The sequence below is a fragment of the Ziziphus jujuba genome, chromosome 6, assembly GCF_031755915.1.
Source record: "Ziziphus jujuba cultivar Dongzao chromosome 6, ASM3175591v1".
Taxonomy (NCBI): Eukaryota; Viridiplantae; Streptophyta; class Magnoliopsida; order Rosales; family Rhamnaceae; genus Ziziphus; species Ziziphus jujuba.
The window spans coordinates 12,360,426-12,385,289 of record NC_083384.1 but is presented as its reverse complement, the minus strand read 5'-3'; the positions used below and the strand labels follow the sequence as shown (position 1 = coordinate 12,385,289).

The window sequence follows — 24,864 nt, the reverse complement described above, 5'->3', positions numbered from 1 at the left end:
TATAAAGACAATTTAAATTTTGTTAAAATTGTATGTGATTATTTTTTTAACAGTTTATACGGTGCATTCAAAAGTAATCATCATTTTTATTTGTTTATTTTTCTGCATAAAGTTTTAAATGAATGCTTAAGATTAGGATCTCCCTATCACTAAGAATTCATATATATTTTTTTAAGACCATCACTTTAAAAAGCACGAAGAATACTACTTTTAAGTTATTTTTCTTAAAATGAAAAGAAAAATAATTCTTTTAGAAGAAAAATGGTTGCAAAAATTAATGGTTAATGGATCTCAAATAATAAAAATTTTAAAGTAAGAATAAAATTGTTATTTTATCACTTTATTTTAAAGTAAGAAAAAAAACTTCTTTGTTGGTTTAACTCAACAAATGATTAATAATTATAATTATTAAGAAAAAGTAATCAAAACAAAACCTCAACAATGGACAAATAAATAATATTTTTTAAAAAAATTTAAAGACCTTGATAATGTTATTATATTTTTAGCCAACAGTGTAATTTTAAAAATTTTATAAAGAATCAGGGTTTAATTATAAATATATATATATAGTAAATTTTTTTATTTGCTGAGAATTTTTGTGTTGCCAGCTTTTTGTTGTGGGATTGAAAGAAAAATAAAAATAGCCCACAATGCTTTTTTGTTAAAGGTGAAAGGTATATGAATGCGTGCGAAGATTGGAATAGGACAACGAATGAAGCAAAGAAAACAGAAAATAAAAAGCAATAGTTTTGTCCCCACCACTCAAAAAGTAAAAACAAAACAAAAAAAGAAAAGCAATAGTACTAATTTTTTTTCCCCCAAAATTTAGACATCGATAATCTTATGGTAAAGAATGGCTAGCGATTCCAAAGCATAATTTTCATAAATCAAGTTTTCTTTTTTTCTTTTTTTTAGGGTCTTATATTTTCCAAAATCAGGCTTTTGGCTTATTTCCGACACCGAAAAGGTAAGGAACGTTCAAAGATAAATGGAAAAATGGCCCAAAAAAAAAAAAAAAAAAAACCTTAAACCCAAAAAGAATTTAACCTTATATTTTTCTAATTTAAACGTCACTATTAACAATTGTTAATAATATTGAATTTGAATTTTCTATTTTCATACAATATTAAAAACTAATAAAAAAATCATATCAGATTTTGCGATTTGAAACTTTTACCTCAAAATAATTGTTAAAAAGAATTATTAATATTACTTCCACGTGGTAAACTCTAATTTGGTAAGGGAGTCCAAATTTTCCAATTTGGCTGCTATATATTATCCCAGTAAATAGCCACGAGAAAAGCCCGGGAATCGAAAGGAAAAAAGTCCAAGTAAATACAGTAGAACAAAGAAAAAAAAAAAAAAAAAAGGAACAAAAATAATAATAAAAAGCCAAGCACAGCAGAAACTGAAGCCAAGCCCCAATCAAAGGAGCCGCTGACGCCAACGCAGTCAAACCATTAGGGCCCCACATCTTCAGCCCCTCGGGATTCGATAAATGGAAGAAAAGAAAGCCGCATAGTGGGTCCCAATAATAGCCAACTCTATTATTCGACTCACGTCTTAAAGCCGTCCTTGTCATCCTTTTGGGCCACGCAATACTTGCAGAGATCACCTTCACTCACTCGCTCTCTGTCTCTCTCTCCAGACACAACACTCACACAATTCACACTTCACACTCACACTCTCGCACACACAGACTGCGAGTCAGCGTCCTCTGAAAACCTCACCTTTTTTTGTCTCCTTCTTCTTTGTCAGTCCGGTTGCTGATTCTTTTTTTCCCTCCGGTTTCCCGAGAAAGTGAAAGAAAATAATAAGAAATAATAACAATAATAAACGCGCCAGCACTAATGTCGAGAAACATTGATTGAAAACCTTCGGTTAATTTTTTTTTTTCTTTTTTTCTTTTTCGGCGTTAATTCTTTTCTTTGCCTATAATCTACGTCGGTTTGAAGGTTACGTTTCGGATCTCTGTAGGGACCGATCGAAGCGTTTCGTTTAGTTTCCGTCATATAAATCGGCATTATTTTTTACTTTCTTGATAAGGTACGTTTTTTAATCTTTGAAGGTTTTATGTTTTCTTGGATAATGCATTGCATTTTTTTTCATATTTTTTGGTTGTGATCCGTTTGGTTGCTGAGAAACCTGAAGAAAATATAATAGGAAATGGAAATGGCGACTTCTTGTGTAATAGTTTGATTTGAGTTTCTTGAGTTGGAAAAAGGAAAGGTAGTTTTCGTGTCGGAGGGACTCCGTACATGGAAATTGTACTGAGACTGCATTTTTTTTATTTTTCGTTCTATCTCGTTTCCCTCGGTTTTCTTGGCGAGTAAACTCGGCTTGAAAGTTGTTCCTTGCTTGAACTTTATTCTTTCTTTGATTATTTTTGGTGTGAGTTTTGTTTAGATCTGTGAGTTTCTATTAAAGATTTAATGCGATTTTTATGCGTAATATTGTTTTCAATCTTTACCAATGCTTGGACATATCAGAGTCTGAGAAAATTGCTCGGAATTGAGGCAAAATTTCACATATATGGAAAGTAAATAGAAATTAATATCTAAGCATAAAGCCGAATCTGTATAAACCTGTAATTTTTTAGTTGCAACATGATCAGAAGAGTACTTGGATTAATAAAGCTGTATCACAATCACTTTTTATGCTCAAGTATTAGATTCATAAAGCGTCTTAGCTGGAGTCTTTCACATTCTTCTCTGTTATGCCTATGTGAGCTAAATTCGTTTCCTTTTTCACTTTGTTACAAGCCTTTTTTCTCTTTCGGGAATGTATTTGTGGCGAAAGTCTTTTCAACTGGAAGAGTTGTTTTGAAATATTAATTGATTCCTGTTTCTTCTTGTTACACATGTTTTCAACAGTTTGAAAGCGTACTTCGACTTATAGCTCTTTGATAGACCAATAGAATGTTTCTCATTTATTTTTGTTGAGGAAAAAAATAAATAAATAAATAAGGTTCCTGCAATTGACTGAATTCAGCTATGTGTTTGCTGGAACTTGAAGTAATGAGGCCTTCATCTTTCAACTGGAAGTTGTTCTTTAATGTGCTTTAAAGTAGATTTAATGATAATTATTTTTGGGTTAAAGAGGCTCATACCTGTGTAAATTTTCTTTCAGATCTTGTCTTGTAGAAGGAGTTAGTGAGAACCTTGTTTTCACCATGCGCTGGCACCTAACATGTGCAATTGAAGCTTTAAATATAGCAAGCAATCCGGTGTGCATTCATCTGATGATCTTTTAGAACCTACTGCAGTGCTGGTGATATGGGATTCAGTTCAGAGCTGAAGAATAGTTCTAAACAGCAGAATGACTCAAACACAGAGAAGACTACGGTTGCTTCAACCCATGCAAACCAAGTTCTGAAGCATCAGGACAGGTTGAAATTGAAAAACCATGTCGGTCCATCGCACAGTAATCTGCATTATGAATTCACGCGAGATGCAGCCAAAAAATCCTCAGGGAATCAGCATAGGCAGAACAGGAAGGGGAGTGCAGATAAACATGTTGAGCTTGTCAAACACATGTCAAACTTGCCTGGTTATCTCCAGCATGATGATAGAGGAGAAAATCTCCAAGAGAAGGCTTTTAATGTTGGAGTTCTAGACTGGGCTCAGCTAGAGAAATGGAAGACCAAGCATAAGTATCCCACACAAAGAGATAGCACACTTGCATCATGCAGTACAAGTAATTCATCATTGAATAGGAGCACTGGGTTATCTGCATCCTCTAGTGCAGTTCAAATTGAGAGACAGAGACTGAACAAGCAACATTCTTCACATTGTTCTAGTCTTGTGTCATCTCGTAAGGACAAGCTTTCTTCCCAACATTCTGCTCAACATGCACGTTTTCAGGACTTAGAAAATGCTTCCAAGAATACCATTATTGGAGAGAAAATTTCGCAGAGCTTCAAGTCTTTTGGCAAAGGACACTCAGGCGTAATTCATGAACGGGAGAAGACTATAGATGTAGATCAGAAGATCACACCCCAAATGAGAAATGTGTCAGAAAAATTTAAAACTTGTGGGGCCTCACCTGGTCCAAAGGAAAGTATAAACTCATCTGATGGCAAAGCTAAGAATACCAAGGGAGGGTTGGTAGAAAAGAATATCAAGAGAAAAACTAGAGAACAATTCGTTTCAAAATCTGAAGCCCTGGCATCAAAACAGGAAAGTGGCGATATCTCACTTGGAGAGGAAGAGAAGAGTACTGGAAGTTTTGAAACTAAAAAGATTGTGGAGAATTTGCATGAACCAGAAACTGATGCAGCTCATCAACATCACTCTGGCAGGAAGAATGCTTTTGCTCTCATACCCAAAAAGTTTCCCCAGAAAGGATCTGCAGAGGTATTGCAGATATCACAACATAGTAGAATAGTGGACAAGAATGATACGAAATCAAATAAAAATAAATTCTCAGATGGCTTCTCTACTGAGGAGAACAACTCTGCAAGACTCTGTTCTGAAATCCCACACTCGTGTCCTCTGCTCTATGTTGAGTCCAATGCCACATCAGATGCTATGCCAAATAGGTTGATTAATCATCGGAGCATGGAGCTTTCTTCTGTTGCATCTCAACCATTTCAGTTCTCAGATAAGTCACAAGATCTGATATATGAAGGTAAATGTACAGAAAGGAGCAAGCTGGACATTAGGCTAAGGAGTTTAAGTTTTGTTGACACTTCAAAGACATTAGGTCAAGAAACTTATGAGATGGCAGTTGGAAAGGGCAGAAATCCATCTCCCCTTCGTCGATTGAGCTTCAGCTTAGGCCGGATGGGAAGAAGTTTCAGTTTTAAAGAGGGTTCAGCTGTTCCACAGCTAAACTCTACACATGTCAGTGTTAAGTCTGGCCCTGTGAATTCTAGTGCTTCTGATTGTGTGGATTTCCCAAATAGAGAGAAGGCAAATGGCCATAACAGAGCTAGGTCCAGTCCTTTAAGAAGGCTACTAGACCCAATATTAAAGCATAAGGAAGCACATCGACGCAATCATTCTGAAGCTGTTTTGCCACCTAAGGGAAGCTTGATTAATTCCTCAAGCTCTGTGCCAGTACAGCCATCTCAGGATATGAAGCATGAGGCATCTTGGGTTCAAGCTCTTTTGCATTTAACAATAAAGAATGGACTCCCTCTGTTTAAATTTGAGGTTGACAACAACAGCAACATTCTTGCAACAACGATGAAAAATCTTTCATCATCTGGGAAGGATGGTTCAGGCCAAATTTATACTTTTTACTTTGTTAATGAGATTAAAAGAAAGAACAGTGGCTGGATCAATCAAGGAAGTAGAGGGAAGAATAGTGACTTTGTCTATAACATTGTTGGTAAGATGAAGGTTTCCAACTCTAGTTTCTCTGATACATGTGGCCAGGACTCTAGCCATTGTTTGGTAAGAGAGTGTGTTTTGGTGGGAGTTGAGCTAAAACAGGCAGATCAAGAATCGCCAAAGCTCAAGCCAAACAGAGAGCTTGCAGCAGCTGTTGTCAAGATCCCAAGCAAAAACACGATCCATGATAACCAGCAGAGTGATGAAAATTTGATGGAGAAGGGCTATGAGAAGTGTTTGCCGGAGGATCAATGCTCTTACAACTTGGGAGAACATGAACATTCAAACAGTACCACAGTCATACTTCCAAGTGGTGATCATAGCACACCGAACAAAGGTGAACCTTCACCATTACTTGACCGATGGAAATCTGGAGGATTATGTGACTGTGGAGGTTGGGATGTTGGTTGCAAACTTCGTGTTCTTTCCAAAAGGAATAAATGCTCTAAAATATCCAAAACATTTAAAGCCAGCCCAACCTCAGATTGTCTTGAGCTTTTTGTTCAGGTAATGCTTTTTTTTTTCTTTTTTTTCCCAATCACTCAGAGCACGATCTTCATGCATAATTTTTGGTGATTTTTCAGTCAATTTACACCTTTGTTTTGTCCAATTCAGGGAGAAGCACAACAAGACAGGCCAATTTTCAGTTTGGTGCCACTTAAGGAGGGGATTTACAAAATCGAATTCAATGCATCAATCACTCACTTACAAGCATTCTTCATTTGCATAGTGGCTATGAGCAGTCAGAAACCTTCAGATCTGTCAGATGCAACTAACATGTCCGAAGCAAAAGCTTTTAAGGAGCCAGATTTGGATGGAAATGATATAGTCCATGCCAAAGTGCCTGCAAAGTATGCAACAAATCCACCCCTCTCTCCAGTCGGAAGAGTCTAAGTTCTTGGTCAGGTTAGTTGTGATTAGCCATCATGGTCTGCAAATGGATAAATTCTATACAGGAGCAATGGAAGAACCTTGTACCAAAGTCACTGTTCCGGCAAAGGATGTGTATAACACCATTGTAATTCTGCAAATGGATAAATTCTATACAGGAGCAATGGAAGAACCTTGTACCAAAGTCACTGTTCCGGCAAAGGATGTGTATAACACCATTGTAATTCTGTTGGTTGTATTACAGTACTAGAACTGCCTTTGTAAAGAAAAAAGGAAAATAAACTCAACGAATATACACGACTCAGAAATTCAAAATTTGAAGCTGAAGCGTACTTTAGAGAATTAATACTTAAACATGCTCAAGCAGGTGTGTCGATCTGAATAAAGTCTGCCATTTCTCTAATTTCATATATGTTCAAAGAAAATAATAAGTATGTTATGATTGCCATATATTTTCCAAAGAACTACAATGAGTATAATGTAAGAAAAACATTGATAAAAAACTATATTGAAATAATAATCATCTCATAATGTAAGCAAGAAAAAGACATACTCTAAATGGAATATAATCTGTATATTTCACAAATCAATGGGTGAAGCATGGTGAATACAGATAAACCATTGACCATCAATCTTCTCAAATAGATTGGTTACAAACTGTCCACCCCAACTGCTACCTTTTGTCTTAACCAATTCCACACAGGTAACATATCCTACATCCCCTCTAACATGAACATTAACATCTTTTAATTCAATTTCAAGTGGAAATTCATAGTTTGCCCATACATACTCCCAGCTAGTCATAACATCATCAAAACCAGATATTCCCCTTGCGCCTGGATGCACGCAACAAATGTTGTTCCCTTTTGCCCAAAGGGTTTGCATGGTAGCTAGATCCCCAGCCTTGAAAGAGTTGTAAAATCGAGCATTTGCTGCCAATACAGATGTTCTGCTATCTTCATGAAGAAGCTTGAGGCTGTCCCTAATTTTTGCTGCTTTAGCATAATTCTCTTCGGAAATAGCAATATGCAGGTCCCGCTCTAAAGTTTGCTCATCCAATATGATGCTTTCACCGGTTAAGCTACCCTCTGAGTCATCACTTTTCGCTTGGCATGGTCTTAATAAAAGCAAATGAGAAGCTTCATTCAAGCATACTGCACTGAGATAGTATAGGATTAGAAGGGCTTTAAAATGAAGTCTTACATACGAGATGTTGGGCAAAGAGACAACCAACACATCATGGCGATTACGGTTCAAATCCAGTTACAGGCACCGGAGTTTTCTTTCTTTTCTTTTTTTCCCTAAGACAGAAAATCATGAAATTTATTAGGCAAAAGACTTACTGGACCTTCCAGTTCGCCTATAGAGATGATGTTGACCAGGAAAAAGCTGGATTTTATGCCCTCTTCCAAAAGTTTTAGAAAAAACAAAATTCGATTCCTTTGGAGAAGGTGAAGAAAGATGCTGTAGTGTCCCAAAACTCTTAATACTTGAACATGGCATGCTAGTAAGCTCTCTGGAAGCAATATTTCCCTAAAAACAAATATCAAGTGAAAACTAAAAAATGTACATATAAATATGACTGCAACTAAAAGTGGAAGCAATATTTCCCTAAAAAACAAATAAATAAAAACCCAGTAAAAGCAAAAATTCACATTGCAACAGAAGCTAAATCCTTGAAGCGCCATTCTTGAAAGAGGTTATTCACAAAAAGAGCTCAGCTTTACACAGAATGAACAATTACTGGTTCGTGGGTCTCGATTAGGGTTTTCTGAGGAACTTTTGCTTATCTTCTGGAACATCTCTCGCGATAACCTGTGGGTTTACGTGTATTTTAGAGGTGTGGAAGAACAATATTTGGGCCTGGCTCAGATTTAAGATGGGCCAGATTATCTTGGGCTTAAATTTCATCAACCCTAAAAGCAGAATTGGGCTGGTCTGTGTTTTTTACACTTCTAGAAAACAGGTCGTTTTCAATCCAAAGGTACAAAGAAAACCCATGAAGGAAAATCTGTCACGCAAGGAACTTCTAGAGGTACACAAATTTTTAATTATAAAGTTTATATATGTTTCTTACTCTCAGCGATGAATTATTGATTATATCTATCATTTTCATTATCAATCCATAAAACAACAAAAAAAAGCTGCTTTCTCTCTTTGTTTTCTCCACATTGCTAAGCATCTTTTCCCTAGGATTCTAACTATTTATTTTAATAGTAATTTGTGTCAGAGAGATTGTTTAAATTCAAATATAGCCAATTTGGTTATCCCTTTTTTTTTTTTTTTTTTTTGGCTTTTAGAAAAATTCAAAATGTTCATGTTGTCAAGCAATTTACTTAATTGAATAAATAATGAGGTGGGGCTCATAATTATATATTCCCATGCCATGTTCTTAATTTTTGGTGTGCTACCAGTCAAACTTTTGAAAATTTTGACCTAGTTATTGACAATCTTAGAAGACCAAGTCATCGGCAACATCCTTATCATAATGGGGTAGCCCAAGAATAATTATGACCATGAAATTGAAAATTTCAATCTCACACGCATATACGGGTAGCTTTGTAAACGGTTGGCAGACCATGATGATTAATTTGGTTGGAAATTTTGTTCAAAATGTAAATCGTGGGAAAATTGTTAACTTATGTAAATAATGTACTCTCCAAGACTCCGACCAAAAAAAGTAAAAATTTATTATAAACACCACTCCTGTTAATTCAAATTCACATGACAATTATTGACCCAAAAAAACAACTCAAATGATAATTAAAATCATTTCATATGTAAATACTTCTTATCAACTTCTTTGAACAAAGAATTTCACCCATCACAGTTGTAGTCTTTTGCTTTTTTTCTTTTTTCTTGTTATTCTAAAAGCGCCAATAAAAAATAGAATATATATATATATATATATATTTGTCTATTTTGATAGAATGAAGAAATTTGAATTGTGAAATTTTGCTAAGGGAATTAATGATTTTGTTACTAAACTATTTCTAAATAGATTAAATATGTTTATTTATATTGTTGATTAAACTTAAATGCAAGAATGATACATATACATATATATATATATATATGTATATTAGAAATTAAATATTTGATTGAAATTATGATGGAATCTTTTTTTATTATTAAAATATAACAAAAACTCCATATATTCCAAGGAAGTAATGTGGATATGCACAATTTCATGAATTGAATTTTTTATCAAAGTTTTATTTTGACATGAAGGTAGTAGAAAGAATATGAATTTAAATTCATTATTTCAGAAAATCATAATTGTATTATTAGAATGTTTTCGTAAAGATAAATTTCGAGCAGGGTAAAAGGAAAAGGCAAAAAGAATAAAGAATGACCAGGATTTTTTAGGGCAGCCCATTTTAAAGGTAAAAAAATGAATGAAAAAAAAAAAAAAATTGGCAGAGATTAGGAAATGAGCAAAATTAAATTGACAAGTCATGGTACCACCAAATTGTTGCGTTTTGTAGTGTAGTGTGTTAGGAAGGGAACTTTGTGGTCCTAATAAAAATTATAAAAAAAAAATATATATATATATATATATATATATATATATGTTTTGTGCCTCGCACATAAAAAGTACATGCCAATAAAAAACAAATAAACAGAACATAAATTTCAATTTCAACAGTGTCAGCGGACTCTTCAAAAAATCGATGGATATTTTTAAAGGCTGCCAAGATCAGAGCAAAATCCTTAATACAAAAATCTTGGTTGTGGTGGCCATTTATTTCCATGAAGATCAACTTAGTGCACGTGGTAGTCACGTGAATGAATCCGTTTTAGCCGTTTGTTGTCTCTGCCTTAAGATTTGCGATAGCCGGCCCACCACTATACCGAGGGACGGGTCGGCTCCGTCGGCTATAACGACCTTTGACCGTTGACTGGCTTTGATTGGTCCAATTTGGTTGTCACGCTCCCCAAATTCACGTTCTTCTCCATCAATTTCCCGTTTTATTATTATTAAATTATTTTATTTAATTTTATTTTATTTATTCTTGTATTTGTTGGAACCCCCCATTTTATCAGATAACTGAACTGTACGTACACAATCCCCAGCCACGTATTCTGATTTCCATCTCAATTGACTTAAATACCCTCTCTTTGATGAAATACCCTGTTTTTTTTTTTTGTTTTTTTTATGTGTCATACCTAAAAACTACAACAAGACATTAAATCAAATTTCTATGAAATGATAGAAACAGGTACATACAATGAACCTGTAATGGTTGAATTTGAAATGATAAAAAGCCATTTTGCGAGAGAAAAAAAAAAAAACAAAAAAGGAAAATGATAAAAATCCATCATTGAAGAAATTTCTTTCTATTGACAAACATTGTGCCATCAGTGCATGTGATGTGATACCTTGAGATTTCTTCTTATTGGTAAACATGGAACCATGTGATTTCTTTCATGAAGCTACTCGTTCTTCCTATAAAACGGATAATGTTTGTCATATTTTCTCAATTATTGTTAATTAAGTTTCCCCCAAAAAAAAAAAGCAATATTGTTAATTAAATATTTTTTAATTTTATATTACTTTAATTAGCTTTGCTTTTACGTGTATCATGTGCATTTTCTTGTGTAATAATGGAATCGACTTGGATAACACCCAAAATATAAAATTAAAATAAAATAAAAATATAAGAGACCAATCTTCTTTATCTCGTTCCAGTACATATTCCAAAGAAAAACGAGGGTTCGTGACTCGGATAACCATCAACTTTTGTTTCCAATGTGAAATTGTTCTAAATTAAGTTCCTTTATGTCCCTTCATTGCGCATTAGTATATTGGAATTTATTTATCCTTGCAGCTACAGTTTAATGATAAAAATTACTGCTTTTTTATATAATAATTAATGCAAATTTAAATATTTCAACTTAAATGTAAAAAAAGAAAAAAAAAAAGAAAAAGAAAAAGAAGGTAATGACTTATTTTGATTTCAATTTAACTAATCTTTCTACAAAGTTGCAAAAGTAATTGATATGGCTGTGTTTTTAAAAAATATAAATTAGGAGTGGACAACTCCCAACTCTCAAAACTTTATAAGGAAGTTTTCTTTTTTCTTTTTTAATTTTTCTTTTTTTATCAATATTAAACACATTACAAGGTTTGCACTTTAGATTTAAAAATATGAAATATATTAAACATACAAGTACTTATAAGGGAAGTAGTTATTAGGCTATCCTAAGAAAGTAAAAAATTGATGCCTATATAGGTATCAACCTTTATTTTGATGATTTCAGCAACCAAAAAAAAAAAAAAACAAACCTTTATTTTGATGAGTTTGTGAGAGAGCAGCCTAGTGGTGATATCTATATTACTGTTAAAGTTTTTATTTTAATATATATATATATATAAAATAATAATATGCGTCACGTGTCAGCATACAATTTTTTTAAATTTTCTCAAAAAAATATATTTTTTAATTTTATTTATTATTTATTAGTTATTATTTATTATCTTACTTTTTATGAATACAACTAAATATATATAAAATTAAATTTTAATATAATTTAATTACATATAGTAATAATTTTGAAATATTTTTATTTTATTTATTATTACTTATTATTTATCATTCATTATCTTATTTTTTATGGACATAACCAAATATATATAATTAATTTTTAATAAAATATTTGATTTGATATTATTTACCAAATATATATTTATGGGTTTGTGTAACCATAATTAAAGATATAGGCTCATGCATATACAGCATATATACAATTAAAAATTTAGAGAATATTCCTTTGTATCTACTATTATTTAATATTTTATTTTATTTTATTTACCAAATAAATTAAATATATTTGGCTATAAATTAGTAAGTGATACTTCTTGATTTTTTAAAATTTCAGTGTTTAATATTTTGTTAGTTTTTACTTCTCTCATATTTCAGTTTTAGGGTTTAAGTTTTTGTTTTTTTTTTTTTTAATTCTTTAATGTCATTTTTTTGTTTTTATCCTAAATACAATCATGGTAATCATAAGCATGTATGTAAGCTAGGCTATGGATTTTTAGAAGAAATTGATGATTCTGAATCAAGATATGATGTAGAAACTTAAAAAAAAAAAAAAAAAGACACTTATGACGAAGAATCCTTGCTTACTGATTCGCCTTTGTCTATCAACTTTTTCAAGATGATAGATAAGAAAAAGATAAAAAAGAGAAGACGCAAGAGATTATTTAGACTGAAGGCATGCAAGAAAAAACAACACGATCATCAAATCAAATATATTTATCATCAATAAAATTTTTATTTTATTTTAGAGAATATATCCAGTCAGATCGATTTTATCAACCATATCAATGCTAACAAAACGCAGTGGACATTCAAGGTTTGTGTCCTGAGATTTTGAAAGGTCCCATGTTATGATGACAAATTAGAAATTAGTAGCATTAAAATGGTGTTAGTGGATGAGCAGTTTTTTTTTTTTTTCAATTACATATTATTGATATTATTATTATTATTTGTTTATATTATACAATAAAATATTATATATAATATCATTCATGTGTATATAATATACTATATAATATGTATTATTATTATTATAATTATACTTATTATTATATATAATATATACAATACCGTGCATGTGTATATAATATAACGTATAAAATATATAATAATAATAATAATAATAATAATAATAATAATAATGATTATTATTATTATTATTATATAGATTATGCAATATAATCTTATATATAATAATATAATAATATTATATATCCATTCTTTTGTTTAAGCTTTAAAAATTTTAACAAATATTTATAGGGTGAAAGGATTAATGCTATAATAAATCGTTTATTAGTTCGTCGTTTCAATCCACCGATTCATGAAGATCAATTGTATTTAATGCAAAATTTTATAGTTGAATTCAACAATATCAAATTTAAGACCACAAAACACAAATATAAGCTGAATTTTATGTCGAAAACTAATATTGTTGACACTTTTGGTGAAAGTTTTCCAATGCAATCATGTTCATAAAATAAATAAAATAATTATTTGTGTTAAAAATTTATATATATAAATAATTATAAATAGAAACAATAAGTTATAAAATATAATGAAAATAATTATTTTATCAAAAATATTTTAAATATATATAAAAAGAAAGATCCCTTAAATTAATATATATATATATATATTAGATGATGGAAGAGATACAGAGGATGCTATCATTTCATTTAAATTGAATTATTTATCTAATAAAATTAAACATAAGGATCTTATATAAGAAAGTTAATTTTTACAAAGAATCAAAAAATATATTTGAATTTGAATTAAATCATATAAATACATTTGGATTTGGATTTGAATTTGAATTTTATAGGTGAAAAAATTAAATAGGTAAATATTTTTTAATTGAATTCCATAAATAATTGATCTTATAAGGTAAAAATATATTTATAGGATAATAATAATACTAATAACAATAATGATAAATAATTATTTTATATTATAAATATTTAATATATGGAAATTAATTATTTGCAAGGAACCAAAAAATACATTTGAATTGGAATTTGAATTCTATAAATAAAAAATATTATTTAAATACATTTAAATTTAAATTTAAATTCCATAGATGGAAAAATTAAATAGAAAAATTTCATAGATAGAAAAAATTATATAGGTAATTTTTGAATTTGAATTTCATAATTAAATATTATTATATATAGAAGTCAAATTTATAATTTTTAATAAACTTTTATAGTATAGATTGAAAAAAAAAATCAAAATATATTTATTAGCAATAAAATTTTTAAATAAAATTTTTAAATATAATTAATTATTATAGATTATATTTAACATCATCTATTATGGTTACATCATATATTGAAAATTCCATAGATAAAAAAAATTATATAGGTAATTTATATAGATAATTTTTGAATTTGAATTTCATAATTGAATAGTACTATATATAGAAGTAAATTTATAATTCTTAATAAATTTTTATAGTATAGATTATAAAAAAATATATATATATATAATTATACTTATTAGCAATAAAAAATTCTAAATAAATTTTCAAATATAATTAATTATTGTAGATTATATTTAACATTATCTATTATGGCTATACATTCCATGCATCGCACGGATATATATATATAAAATAAAAACCTTTAATTGATAAACGGCACAATATATATATATATATATATATATTTTCTCTCTCTTGAAACGAAGAACTACACAATTAATTGATGCATTTATTCGTAAAGTGAAATTATTTATTTATTTTTACAAAGGTAAAGTGAGATTATTAAAGTTGAAAGTTTTAAGGAAAAAAATATATATTATTTTTTAAAGCAAGATATTTAACTAAGAGATGGTAGTTATTAGAAAATAATAATAATAAACTAAGAGATGGCAGTGTAGTGAAGATACAAGATTTTTTAAATTTTAAATTATTATTATTATTATTTTCACAAAATGTGAAGATAAAAAATGGAAGAGTGAAAAGGTTTGAGAATAGAAATATGTCTTATTAAAGTATCTCCAATAGCTTTTTAAAAAATTTATTTTGTATATTTTAAAGAGCTATGTTTCATCTTTATAACTCTAACAGACTTGCTTATTAAAAAACTAAAATAAAAAAATGTAGTTTGATTCTCTAACATACTTTCTATATAAAGTATTCAATGAATTAGTTTATTTATTTACTGTTTTTATGCATGATTTTAATTAATTTTTTAAATTATAATTTCACATTTAATTTTTTTAGATAATACTTTGGTGTAGAAAGGAGGACAAAAAAAAAAAAAAAAAAAAACAAGAGAGAAAGTTTGAGTCATAATTTTTCATAGGGGAGTGCAAACTAAAGTGTATGCATAATACCATTGGAGTTAAATGAAAAAAAATCATATTCGTTATTCTTTTAAAATTCTTGAAGATACTTTTTATTTTATCAATTATGCTTTTTAAAATAAAAAATACCCATTGAATATACTTATCGTATATTATAAAGTAAAATATTAATTACTTTTACTAAGCTATATATAATATACATTATATATATAGGGCAGTTCCTTGTAATAAGATCTTTAACTAATATTTTTAACAAATATTCATGGCCATTAAAGTGATATAAGCCAATGGTGTATAAAAAATAAAAGGTTAAAGTCAGCTATAAATTTTAAAATTTTAACTTCCCATTTGTTATCCTCTATTGGTTAGACTATTTCAATGGTCATGATTGTTTGTCAAAATCATTAGTTAAAAACCTTTGTACAAAAAACCTTGCCATATATATATATATATATATATTTGATCTTTTTAGAATTATTTTTCAATTTATAATCAGAAAAGTTTCCACTTTTTAATTAATTTTTTATTTTCAAATTATCAATTGAGATGTTACCTATCTAATTTATTATATTCTCATATATTCCGATATAAATTGGGGATAATTCGTAAAACAATAATTTTCTTTATATAACATGGTAAGTAAGAGTCTTTCTATTTTAGTATATAATATGTATATATATTATATATGTTTACATATAAATTGAAACAGTTTTTTTTTTTTTTCCCAATACCAATTGCCATTTGAAAAAAATAATAATCAATTACCTGAAAAGGTTAGAGATGGAACTATATGTGCTGTAAAGTATGCGAAGTCATATTCCATGTAAAGGTGGCACATAAGGCACATATGAATTGGCAAAGCTACCAAATGTCTTATACATCCGGGTAAGCAAGCACATTAATTTTAATTTTATTATCATTAATTATTTTTTTGTATAATCGCATAAGTAAGATTTATAGAATGCCTAACAACAAGCAATAGAGTTCTTCAAGCAAGACCCCACATCGTTTGCAACTTGCAACCATTGGACTTGTAGTTTTAGACTTTCCTATGTTGCTAAAATCAACTATTCGTTTAAAATTGCATATTGGATTTTTCTTTTATTTTTTCATTAATATTTTATTATTATTGTTACCACAACAGATTTCTAATAAAGGGAAGAGATATGTATCACGAAGCCATAATTTTAGGCATATGAATGTGAACGGTACGGTAGCTATACCAATCTAACTTAACAATTAACATATGATCTTACTAAACATTTTTTTATTACACCTTACCAAAATAATAAAAAAGTGGTCCAACGAATACAAATAATCAGACAAACAAGATTTAAACAACTTTAATTTTTTTTTTTGTGATGGTAAAAAAAATAAATAAATAAAATGAAGGTGTTGTTAAAGTAATTTTATGATAATTAAGTGATTAATAGTTATGTGTGTGTGTGTGTGTGTGTGTATATATATATATATTGTTGGTCAAAGAGTATGTTATAGTGCTGACTTGGCTACATTCATAATAAATATAAAGAGTAGGAGGGCAATGAAGTATAGGTAAAGCTAATAAAGTTGTGAAAAGGATTGGAAGCCTAGGTAGTATTTATCAAGCTGCCATTTGGTGCAAAGATTTCAGGACTCAATAAGAATTGGCCTTTTTATTTTTTTATTTTTTGGTGAATCTATAAGCAATGACATGGAGTTTTATAAAAGAGACCTATCCAATAAAGCCAATTGGCTATTTCTCTTTAATTAAGTAATTCTTAAACTTATATCTCTTCCTCATTTTATCCCCTTTTTTTTTTTTGGCAACACCTAATTTTATTCTTTGTAAGTATTATTGATAAGCAAATATATTCATATATATATATATATATTTATTTATTATAGCATCATCTTAACTTTTTTTTTATTTATTATTTTTTTATAGATATTTGGCTATATTAAGTTATTTACAATTCACATATTGTAGTATTTAAATTTTGATATCCGTAGGATTATTCTTGTCCATCATAAAAATAAAATTCAATAGAAGCAAATACAATTATACAAGATAGTATACTGTTGGCTTTTGGCCTGCAACCATTAGTTCGTGTAATTTATTTTGACAGTTAATAACAAACAAACTACCACGTAAAAAAGAAAAAAACTGCCACATCATTTTAATTTCTGGACTATTATTTTATCAATCATCTATATGATAAGATATCATATAAATTATTAAAATATCTAAATATCTAAATATTATATAAATATTCATCAAATAAGTTAAATAACTCATTAAATTATACCTGTATATATAACCTGCACAAATATATATATATATATATATCACTTTTTTTTTTTTTTTTTTTGGGGGGGGGGGTAAATGAAAAGAACCGAATAATTTGACTCGGCGATTGGAAAGAAGTGTTTGGTAAAGGCAGGAATGAGAGCGAAAAACTAGAATAGTAGGCAGTGAAATTATTTGAAAAAAATGATTGAAAATTAAAATATTTTGACTGGTAAAACGACGACGGATCGATCAAAACTCAAAGAAAGGTGGAAGCCACTAATAATAACTCCCACCACAATTCCTTTTCCTCTGATTCTGATGATTACAATTTAGAATCGCGTACACTGTCTCTTCCAACGACTCCTTTCTTCTTTTGCTGAGTTTTTTAATTTTTAATTTTTAATTTTTTACTTAAAAAAAAAAAAAAAACAGAAAAATTTAAAAGACATGACGAGGGAGTCTGTTATCCTCGTTTCACGAGCCGAGACACCCGTGACCAGCGAAGCAAGCGAGGCTATATATCCCCGTCATTTTTAACAAACTCTGAGGACGTTTTGGTAATTCTAACATGACCACCAAACTTTAATTAATGGTTTTAGATTAGTGAGAGTCATCCGTTTCACTTCCATCACTTCTCATCTCCTATATCATTAATCAAATCTTCATGTCCCTTTAAGAAGTTTAACGGCATTTTTAAATTTTTTTTTTATATGGACTTTTATTATTATATATATATATATATATTTTAAATTATATTAAATTTATTATAATTTATCATTTTTTATAAATTAATAATTTTTTAAATAACTATCAAATTTAAAAGAGTATTTATAAAATCTTAATCGAATCCATAATAAATATAAATATAAGTAGACTTGTGTCGAGGTATTAAAATCTAAATTTGATATTTTAAAATTTTTTAAGTTTAAAATATATTTTTAGATATAAAACAATTAAATAATAATACTTCTAATTATAAACTATTTAAATAATAATACATAAATAATACTAAAAGTATTAATTAGTCTACCAAATTATTTATCAAATATATATAATATTATATCTAATTATATTTATTTTAAAAAAATTAATTTATCCGTATGTATATTATTTAATATATTAATATATTAATCAAATAAATAACTATAAATATATATTTAATAAATAATTTAATAAATTAGTTGGTATACATATAGATTTGATAAATGTTTTAGCAGATTTCTTACTAATTCTAACATTACTCTTTAAAATATTTAATAGGAATTATAATGATAAGACAGAAAAAAATTATCATTGCTACTGTTTACTTTTAAAATTCAAAATAGTTTTTTGAAAATACTTTTATTACCCTTTGAAATGTTGGACTAATCGAATTGGATCATATTATTTTAAATTTTTATTACATCAAATTTAGAATAATCTAGCAACCTCTTGCCCAAGCTTAAAAAAAAAAAGTAAAAAAAAAAAAAATTACAACCAAACAAAACCTTAAGAATCCCCGCATGATCTTCCACAGTCATAACAAAAACAGATTAAAATAAATAGTTTCGAGAAAGAGGAATATCTGTTTTTTTTTTTTTTTTTTTCCTTCTCGTTTTCTCAAATATTTAAAAAAAGTAATTTTTTTATAATTTTTTTATTTTTGAAAAATCTCAGAGTGTAGATGTGTGACAGCGACACACACACTTTCGTAGCAAAGGCATAAGAGAGAGAAGAGAAGAGAGAGAGAGTCGCGTAAGGCTCGCGTAGCGGCGATGTTTCTTATAATATATATATATATATATATATATTTTTTTTTTTTTCTTCAAAATTTCATATAATAGTCTCTCTCTCTCTCTCTCTCTCTCTCTTGCTCTTTCTCTTACTTTCTCGCTCTCTCGCTCGCCACGATAAAAAGGGTCTTCCTTTATAGCAAGTTTTCTTCTCAAACTGTCTTTCACCGTGTTCAACTCGCGTGCCCAGCAAACTCATATACAAAAGCCTCACACACAAACCCAAAAAATATTATAAAAACACACTGAGAGAATCCCAAAAACTTTTTATTTTTTTCTAATTTGCTCGATTTTTATATTTGTCGGTTTTTGATTTTATTGAATACCCCTGTGTTATTAAAAACTCAGTCTTCTGTTTTGCTTCAAAATTATTCGTTGGTCTTTTTCTCTCTCTGATTGTTACTATTGTTCTTGATCTTTAAATCCGACGGTGGGCTCAAACCAGATCTTGAAGTTGAAATTTTAAACTTTGGGTTTTGATCCATTTTCCTGGAAGATTGTTGGTTTTTATTTTCTGGGTGGTGAAGGGTTTTTATTTTTTATTTTTTTGGATTTTGGGAGAAGGGAATATTTTTGACTGAGATTATTATTGGTGGTGGTGGTGGTGATGAAGGATGTTGACCATGAAAAGAGTTTGGATGTGAGGTAATATGGAAGTGGTGGTTACACATCGAGAAGAAGAAGAAGATGTCGTTTTACATTGGTCGCGAGTCGTCAAAGGTTGGTATCTTTTTGGGTTTGGTTTTTTGAATTCGGTTTTCCTATTTTTGGGGTTAAGCATTTTTTGATTTTGCCTTTTGGTGCTTATGATTGATATGGGTTTTTGTTTTGTTTCTCAATTTTTTTTTTCCCACGGGTTTTTGCTTATGGGTTGAGTAGCTATGGAAGAGAATTTGTGCAGAGATAACTACAGAGATCAACCTTCTTTTCGAGAATTGGAAGTATCTTCTTGCAGGACTTGTTTTTCAGGTTATTTGTTCTGCTTCATCGCTGCACGTAGATATGTTGCATAACCATAGAGATTACTCTTCTTTTTTTTTTTTTTTTTTTTTTTTTTGCCTTTTAATTTTTTCCTCTAAACGTACACTTGTGAAGATATATATATATATATATATATATTTGTTTTTTGTTTTGTTTTGTTTTTTTTTTTTTTTGTTTTTTTTTTGTTTGGGGGGGAGTTTTGTTTGCGACGAGTTGAGATCAGCTCACTTGAAAGTTGGGATTTTCTATTCATGTCATGAGATTTGTTCCAGAGAAGCTTGATTTTGCTTTAGTCTTTGGTAATTATTGTAAACTTGAATTTCTGTTTCAAGTTCTCTTTTTTTGGGTTTGATGAGATTGTTTCATCAGCAAAGGTCAACTGGCTAATATTTTCATGTTTAAGGCTAGTTTATCTCTCTTGGAATATCAAGTACAAAGTAGGAATTCGTAGACTGTTACAATCATGGTTTGTTAAGCGTTGTTACTTTGACAGAATATCTATGCTTTAAGCATAAGATAAAAGTTCATATCAGGTCACATGGGTGGCGGTTGAAATGTGTATTTTGTCCTAAATGAATTTCATTAGACATTCCGAGACTTCCAGTTTTAATTTAATTTCCTAATTATATTTGAGGACGCATTGATTTGACATTTGTCTTTTTAATCTTTGAATTTATGCTGGTCTATTCCATTTCTTTCTAATAATGATATTTATTTAGTTTCTCATCCATTTGTGCCCTTACAGACTGCATAAGTTTTTCATCATTTGTAATTTTCATATAAATTTTCATATATGTACATGTATCATGTTTTTCTATTTGACCTTTTCTTTTCTCGAGGATTTGTTTACTTTTGATTCTAGTTCTTGGTTTTCCAGCATGTTGCTAACTTTTTATGTATGCCTTGCTTTCATTTTATTATTGTCTGCAGTATATACACGGTCTTGCTGCTCGAGGAGTTCATTATTTTCATCGGCCTGGGCCAACACTTCAAGATGTTGGTTTCTACCTTCTTCCAGTATGTATCAATTCATCATGCTCTGTTTTTTTGCTGTAATGGAATTGTGATACGAATTTGGAGTAGTTCATAAATACTTGACTTGGGAGTGATATGAGTGTTAAATGTAGCCTTATCATTGTAGAGCTTGTTTTATTAATTTTTGTTGTATATGTAGGAGCTGGGGAAAGAGAAATCTTACATCAGTGAGACCTTATTCTCCTTCATCTTTTTATCCTTTGTCCTGGTAAGTTTCTTCTTGCCTTTTTGCCTTTACTTTATTGGCTACTTCTCAAGTAGCTGCATCCTCCTGCATTCTACTTGAGCTTTCCATTTTCCAGAGCAATAGTTTTTATAGATAGAAATTTCACTGATAGGTTATTGGTAACAAATTTATTAACAATGGAGCCAATATAAAACTTGTTTCTTTCAAAACTTCTTATATTGCTCCTGATTTGATTGTTGATAATTATTTGCTTGACATTTTTGGTGCTGTGGGGTAGTTGACTTGTATATATATATATATATATATATACTTCAACATGGGCAGAAATGAGCTGAAATATGATGTTGGGTTATGGTTGCTGATCTGACATTTAATCCACTTGTCAGTGTATTTTGACATGTAATGGAAAGCGAATATTGGTTGTCTTTTGGCTTGAGTTTGTCTTAAATTTGTATAGATTAAATAGTTAAAAGACCTTTTAACTGATAGAGTGATTTTCTAGTAAAAGCTTGTAAGAATGATTAACTAATAGAATGGCAAGCCTAGTCGTTTGACACTCTAATTATCTTTCATTCTTCACCATCTTCTCCCTATATTTAAGGAGCTTTATCTGTGTAACTACTTCTTTAAAGTATTGAACTTGTAATTTCATGTTATCAAGTGTCAGCTGATTACGATTTTTTAACTTTTATCCTCTTTAATTCATATTTAGAGCTGTGTAGAGTATATGACACTGTTTCTAGTTTCTATTTTTCCTTTTGTACATTAAAAAAATTATTGAGAGTGCTTGACTAAGAAGTTTATGCATTATGTAATTTCTTTATTCTAATGTGGTGTATATTTGTTGCAGTGGACTTTTCATCCTTTCATCTTAAAGAGCAAAAAGATCTATACAGTTCTAGTATGGTGCAGGGTTCTAGCATTCTTATGTGTGAGTGGTGACTTTCTTCCTTCTTGACAAGCAACGTGTCATGTTCTGGAATTCATTGTGGATTTTGATAATTATGAGTAAGGATTTAATTGGGCTGTATCATGAGGATGGTGGAATTGGGAGTTAGCATTAATAGCATGATTTAGAGAAGTTTATTAGTTTTCAACTTATGTTGTTTTATAAATTTCTTGACTTTCAGATACCTTATTCATCAAACAAGTTAGTCATCTAATAACGCACAAGGTTCTTCTATTAACAAAGTTACTTACTTAATAAAGCAGACTATTCTGCATTATCTTTTGATATATACCAGACTATTCTGCATTATCGTTTGATATATACTTTTTTCTATTGGATTTTGATTTTGATCCTTCATCTGCCAGTGTAATTCTCTTGTTTTGTTCCCAATTTTCTAGTTGTGAAAATTGAAGTAATAGCTAACAATGAGTTGGTTTGTTTCATTGAGTATTGTATGATTTGATGGAAAGCAGCTGTTTTAACAGATTCTGTAAGTTGATTTCTGTTATTTCCTGCTGCAGGCTTCTCAAGCTCTCCGAATAATTACATTCTATTCTACCCAGCTTCCTGGTCCAAATTACCATTGTCGTGAGGTATTGATTTTGTCAATGTTTGGAATTTTTTTCCCTTTTTTTTTTTTTTCCCTTTTACTTTCCATTTTTCTAGAGGGATGGTGGTTAACAAAGTTTTTAATTTTTGTTTTTGTAACAAATTTATTTATTTTATGAAAAACGAAGTTGTAATAAGCTACAAATTGTGTTCCATTGTTCAGGGTTCAAAGCTTGCAATGCTTCCTCCTCCCGAAAGTGTTCTCGAAGTACTCTTGCTTAATTGTGAGCACCCTTTTCTTGCATCATTTTAGCTTCTTCCTTCTTTTGATATACTTTGGTGCTCATTTGGTTTTGTTAACTATGCAGTTCCTCGTGGTGTAATGTATGGTTGTGGTGATTTGATTTTTTCATCACACATGATCTTTTCTCTTGTCTTTGTGCTTACGTATCAGAAATATGGTACACAAAGGTAATTGATCTCATCTCTAAATTTCTCCTCTTTGTTCAAATTGAACAAAATTTGACTAGACTTATCTAGTTTTGACTGATTTTTAATTCTATTTTACTACAGAATTATAAAGCAGTTCGCTTGGTTGCTAGCAGTCATCCAGAGTTTCTTGATTGTGGCATCCCGCAAACATTACACAGTTGATGTTGTTGTTGCTTGGTATGAAGTCTGTTCTGGATCCTCAAATGTTTTTACATTTGTGAAATAATAAAGTTTTCTCTTCAAGCATTTGACAATTTGATTTTCCACAGGTATACTGTTAATTTGGTGGTTTTCTTCATTGACAAGAAATTGCCAGGTAAGCATTTTGTTTTTGGGGTCTGTTTTTGTTTCTTATCGGTTCTATTGAGCGGGTAACCTAATCTAAATTTTTAATTGCAGAGTTGCCCGATCGAAGCAATGGAGGTGCATCTCTATTGTTACCAGTGACCAACAAAGAAAAGGATAGCAGAATCAAAGAAGAGAATCACAAGCTCTTGAATGGGAACTCCGGAGACCCTGCAGATTGGGTATGTGAATCTTCCATGTCTAAATGTAACGAATTGTACGTATCTCTCTGCTTTTGACTCTTTTATCATTTACATTTCCTGCTTTTGATTCTTCAGAGGCAGAGAACACAAACCAATGGCAAGATTCTAGAAGATGGAAACACAGTTCATGTCAATACTACAATGAATGGTGCATAGATCGTGGAAAGCTGCCGGTGATAGAAAAATGTTGTTTATTACAACCTTGGTTTAAACGGTTTTAAGTAGCATCTATGGTCGGCTCCTCCTATCTTTGGAGTAAAGACATGATTTGTATTTTAGTGGAAATAGATTTTGGTCTTATGGTTAATTCTCATTTTTCTGCTCTCGTTTCATCTACACAATCTAAAATCTTCATCGCGGCTAATCATCGTGCAAAATATTGAATCTGGCATTTTCCATTTTCTTAATTTCATTTACCATCTCAGATTGCATGCCGCGTGATCACAGCTTTATGATTTCTCAAATTTATGCAAATCTAGCATGGTAAAAAGTCCATTGAAGCTGAAGCTGAGGCTTTTCTGGTGTTTCAATGGTAATTTTAGAAACATGAATGACACCGCAAACAAATAGTGTGGATCAACAAATGGGACCCAATGGTTAAGACTCAAATGCTAATCAAAACTTGGATATGGTAAAATGCTAAACTACCAGCAAATGAGAATGATTCATTTGGACCATGAAAATTTAAGAAAAGAGAGTAAAAATGAAATGGACTGGAGGGTAAAAAAACATGATATTCTGCCGAGTGCTGTCGATTTAAGTTAATGCTTCCTGTCTATGATCCAATATACTTTGCAGACCTTCCAGATTGTCTTTATTTATTTCTTTTTGCCCTTTATAATTGATATGTACAACTTTTGGCCTTATGAACAAGGAAAGGTCTCTTTTTGCACCTTGTAGCACATGCTTCTTCTGTTCGTCATGTGGAGGGATTTAAGGCCTTCCTATTTTCTTAATTATTATTAGTACTATTATTTTAATTATTATTATAGTGTTTGGT

At 29.9% G+C, this 24,864-nt stretch overlaps 3 protein-coding genes across 4 annotated transcripts; 2 read left to right on the top strand and 1 right to left on the bottom strand.

Moving 5' to 3' along the window:
* Window positions 1-1,446: 1,446 nt before the first annotated feature.
* LOC107430695 (uncharacterized) lies at window positions 1,447-6,573 on the top strand. Of its 2 annotated transcripts, none has more exons than XM_016041565.4 (3): window positions 1,447-2,046; window positions 3,130-5,843; window positions 5,952-6,573. In XM_016041565.4, the coding sequence occupies exons 2-3, from the start codon at window positions 3,276-3,278 to the stop codon at window positions 6,228-6,230; spliced, it is 2,847 nt and encodes a 948-aa protein (XP_015897051.2). In that variant the 5' UTR covers window positions 1,447-2,046; window positions 3,130-3,275; the 3' UTR covers window positions 6,231-6,573. The 2 variants fall into 2 exon arrangements, with proteins under 2 accessions (XP_015897051.2, XP_015897052.2); XM_016041566.4 differs by lacking the exon at window positions 1,447-2,046 and adding an exon at window positions 2,076-2,229.
* Window positions 6,574-6,777: 204 nt separating this feature from the next.
* On the bottom strand, window positions 6,778-8,040 carry LOC107430754 (uncharacterized). The gene is made up of 3 exons (XM_016041634.4): window positions 7,883-8,040; window positions 7,571-7,760; window positions 6,778-7,381 (listed from the first exon to the last, which is right to left on the bottom strand). Exons 1-3 carry the CDS (start codon window positions 7,913-7,915, stop codon window positions 6,807-6,809), a joined length of 798 nt encoding a protein of 265 aa, XP_015897120.3. The 5' UTR covers window positions 7,916-8,040; the 3' UTR covers window positions 6,778-6,806.
* An 11,137-nt stretch (window positions 8,041-19,177) lies between these two features.
* On the top strand, window positions 19,178-24,189 carry LOC107430712 (phosphatidylinositol:ceramide inositolphosphotransferase 2). Its single transcript, XM_048464061.2, has 12 exons — window positions 19,178-19,843; window positions 20,003-20,092; window positions 21,035-21,121; window positions 21,279-21,347; window positions 22,177-22,257; window positions 22,797-22,868; window positions 23,048-23,108; window positions 23,193-23,295; window positions 23,398-23,493; window positions 23,586-23,632; window positions 23,716-23,843; window positions 23,940-24,189. The coding sequence occupies exons 1-12, from the start codon at window positions 19,811-19,813 to the stop codon at window positions 24,018-24,020; spliced, it is 948 nt and encodes a 315-aa protein (XP_048320018.1). The 5' UTR covers window positions 19,178-19,810; the 3' UTR covers window positions 24,021-24,189.
* The last annotated feature ends 675 nt before the right edge of the window (window positions 24,190-24,864 follow it).

Excerpts from the sequence above, each read along its gene's own strand:
- LOC107430695 (XM_016041565.4), top strand. The coding sequence starts at position 3,276 with ATGGGATTCAGTTCAGAGCTGAAGAATAGTTCTAAACAGCAGAATGAC. Across the intron at positions 5,844-5,951 it reads GTCTTGAGCTTTTTGTTCAG|GGAGAAGCACAACAAGACAG; the intron begins GTAATGCTTTTT and ends TGTCCAATTCAG.
- LOC107430754 (XM_016041634.4), bottom strand. The coding sequence starts at position 7,915 with ATGGCGCTTCAAGGATTTAGCTTCTGTTGCAAT. Across the intron at positions 7,761-7,882 it reads GATTTAGCTTCTGTTGCAAT|GGAAATATTGCTTCCAGAGA; the intron begins GTGAATTTTTGC and ends ATTTGTTTTTAG. Across the intron at positions 7,382-7,570 it reads TAGGCGAACTGGAAGGTCCA|TATGCTTGAATGAAGCTTCT; the intron begins GTAAGTCTTTTG and ends ATCTCAGTGCAG.
- LOC107430712 (XM_048464061.2), top strand. The coding sequence starts at position 19,811 with ATGTCGTTTTACATTGGTCGCGAGTCGTCAAAG. Across the intron at positions 22,258-22,796 it reads GGGTTCTAGCATTCTTATGT|GCTTCTCAAGCTCTCCGAAT; the intron begins GTGAGTGGTGAC and ends TTCCTGCTGCAG. Across the intron at positions 23,109-23,192 it reads CGAAGTACTCTTGCTTAATT|TTCCTCGTGGTGTAATGTAT; the intron begins GTGAGCACCCTT and ends TTAACTATGCAG.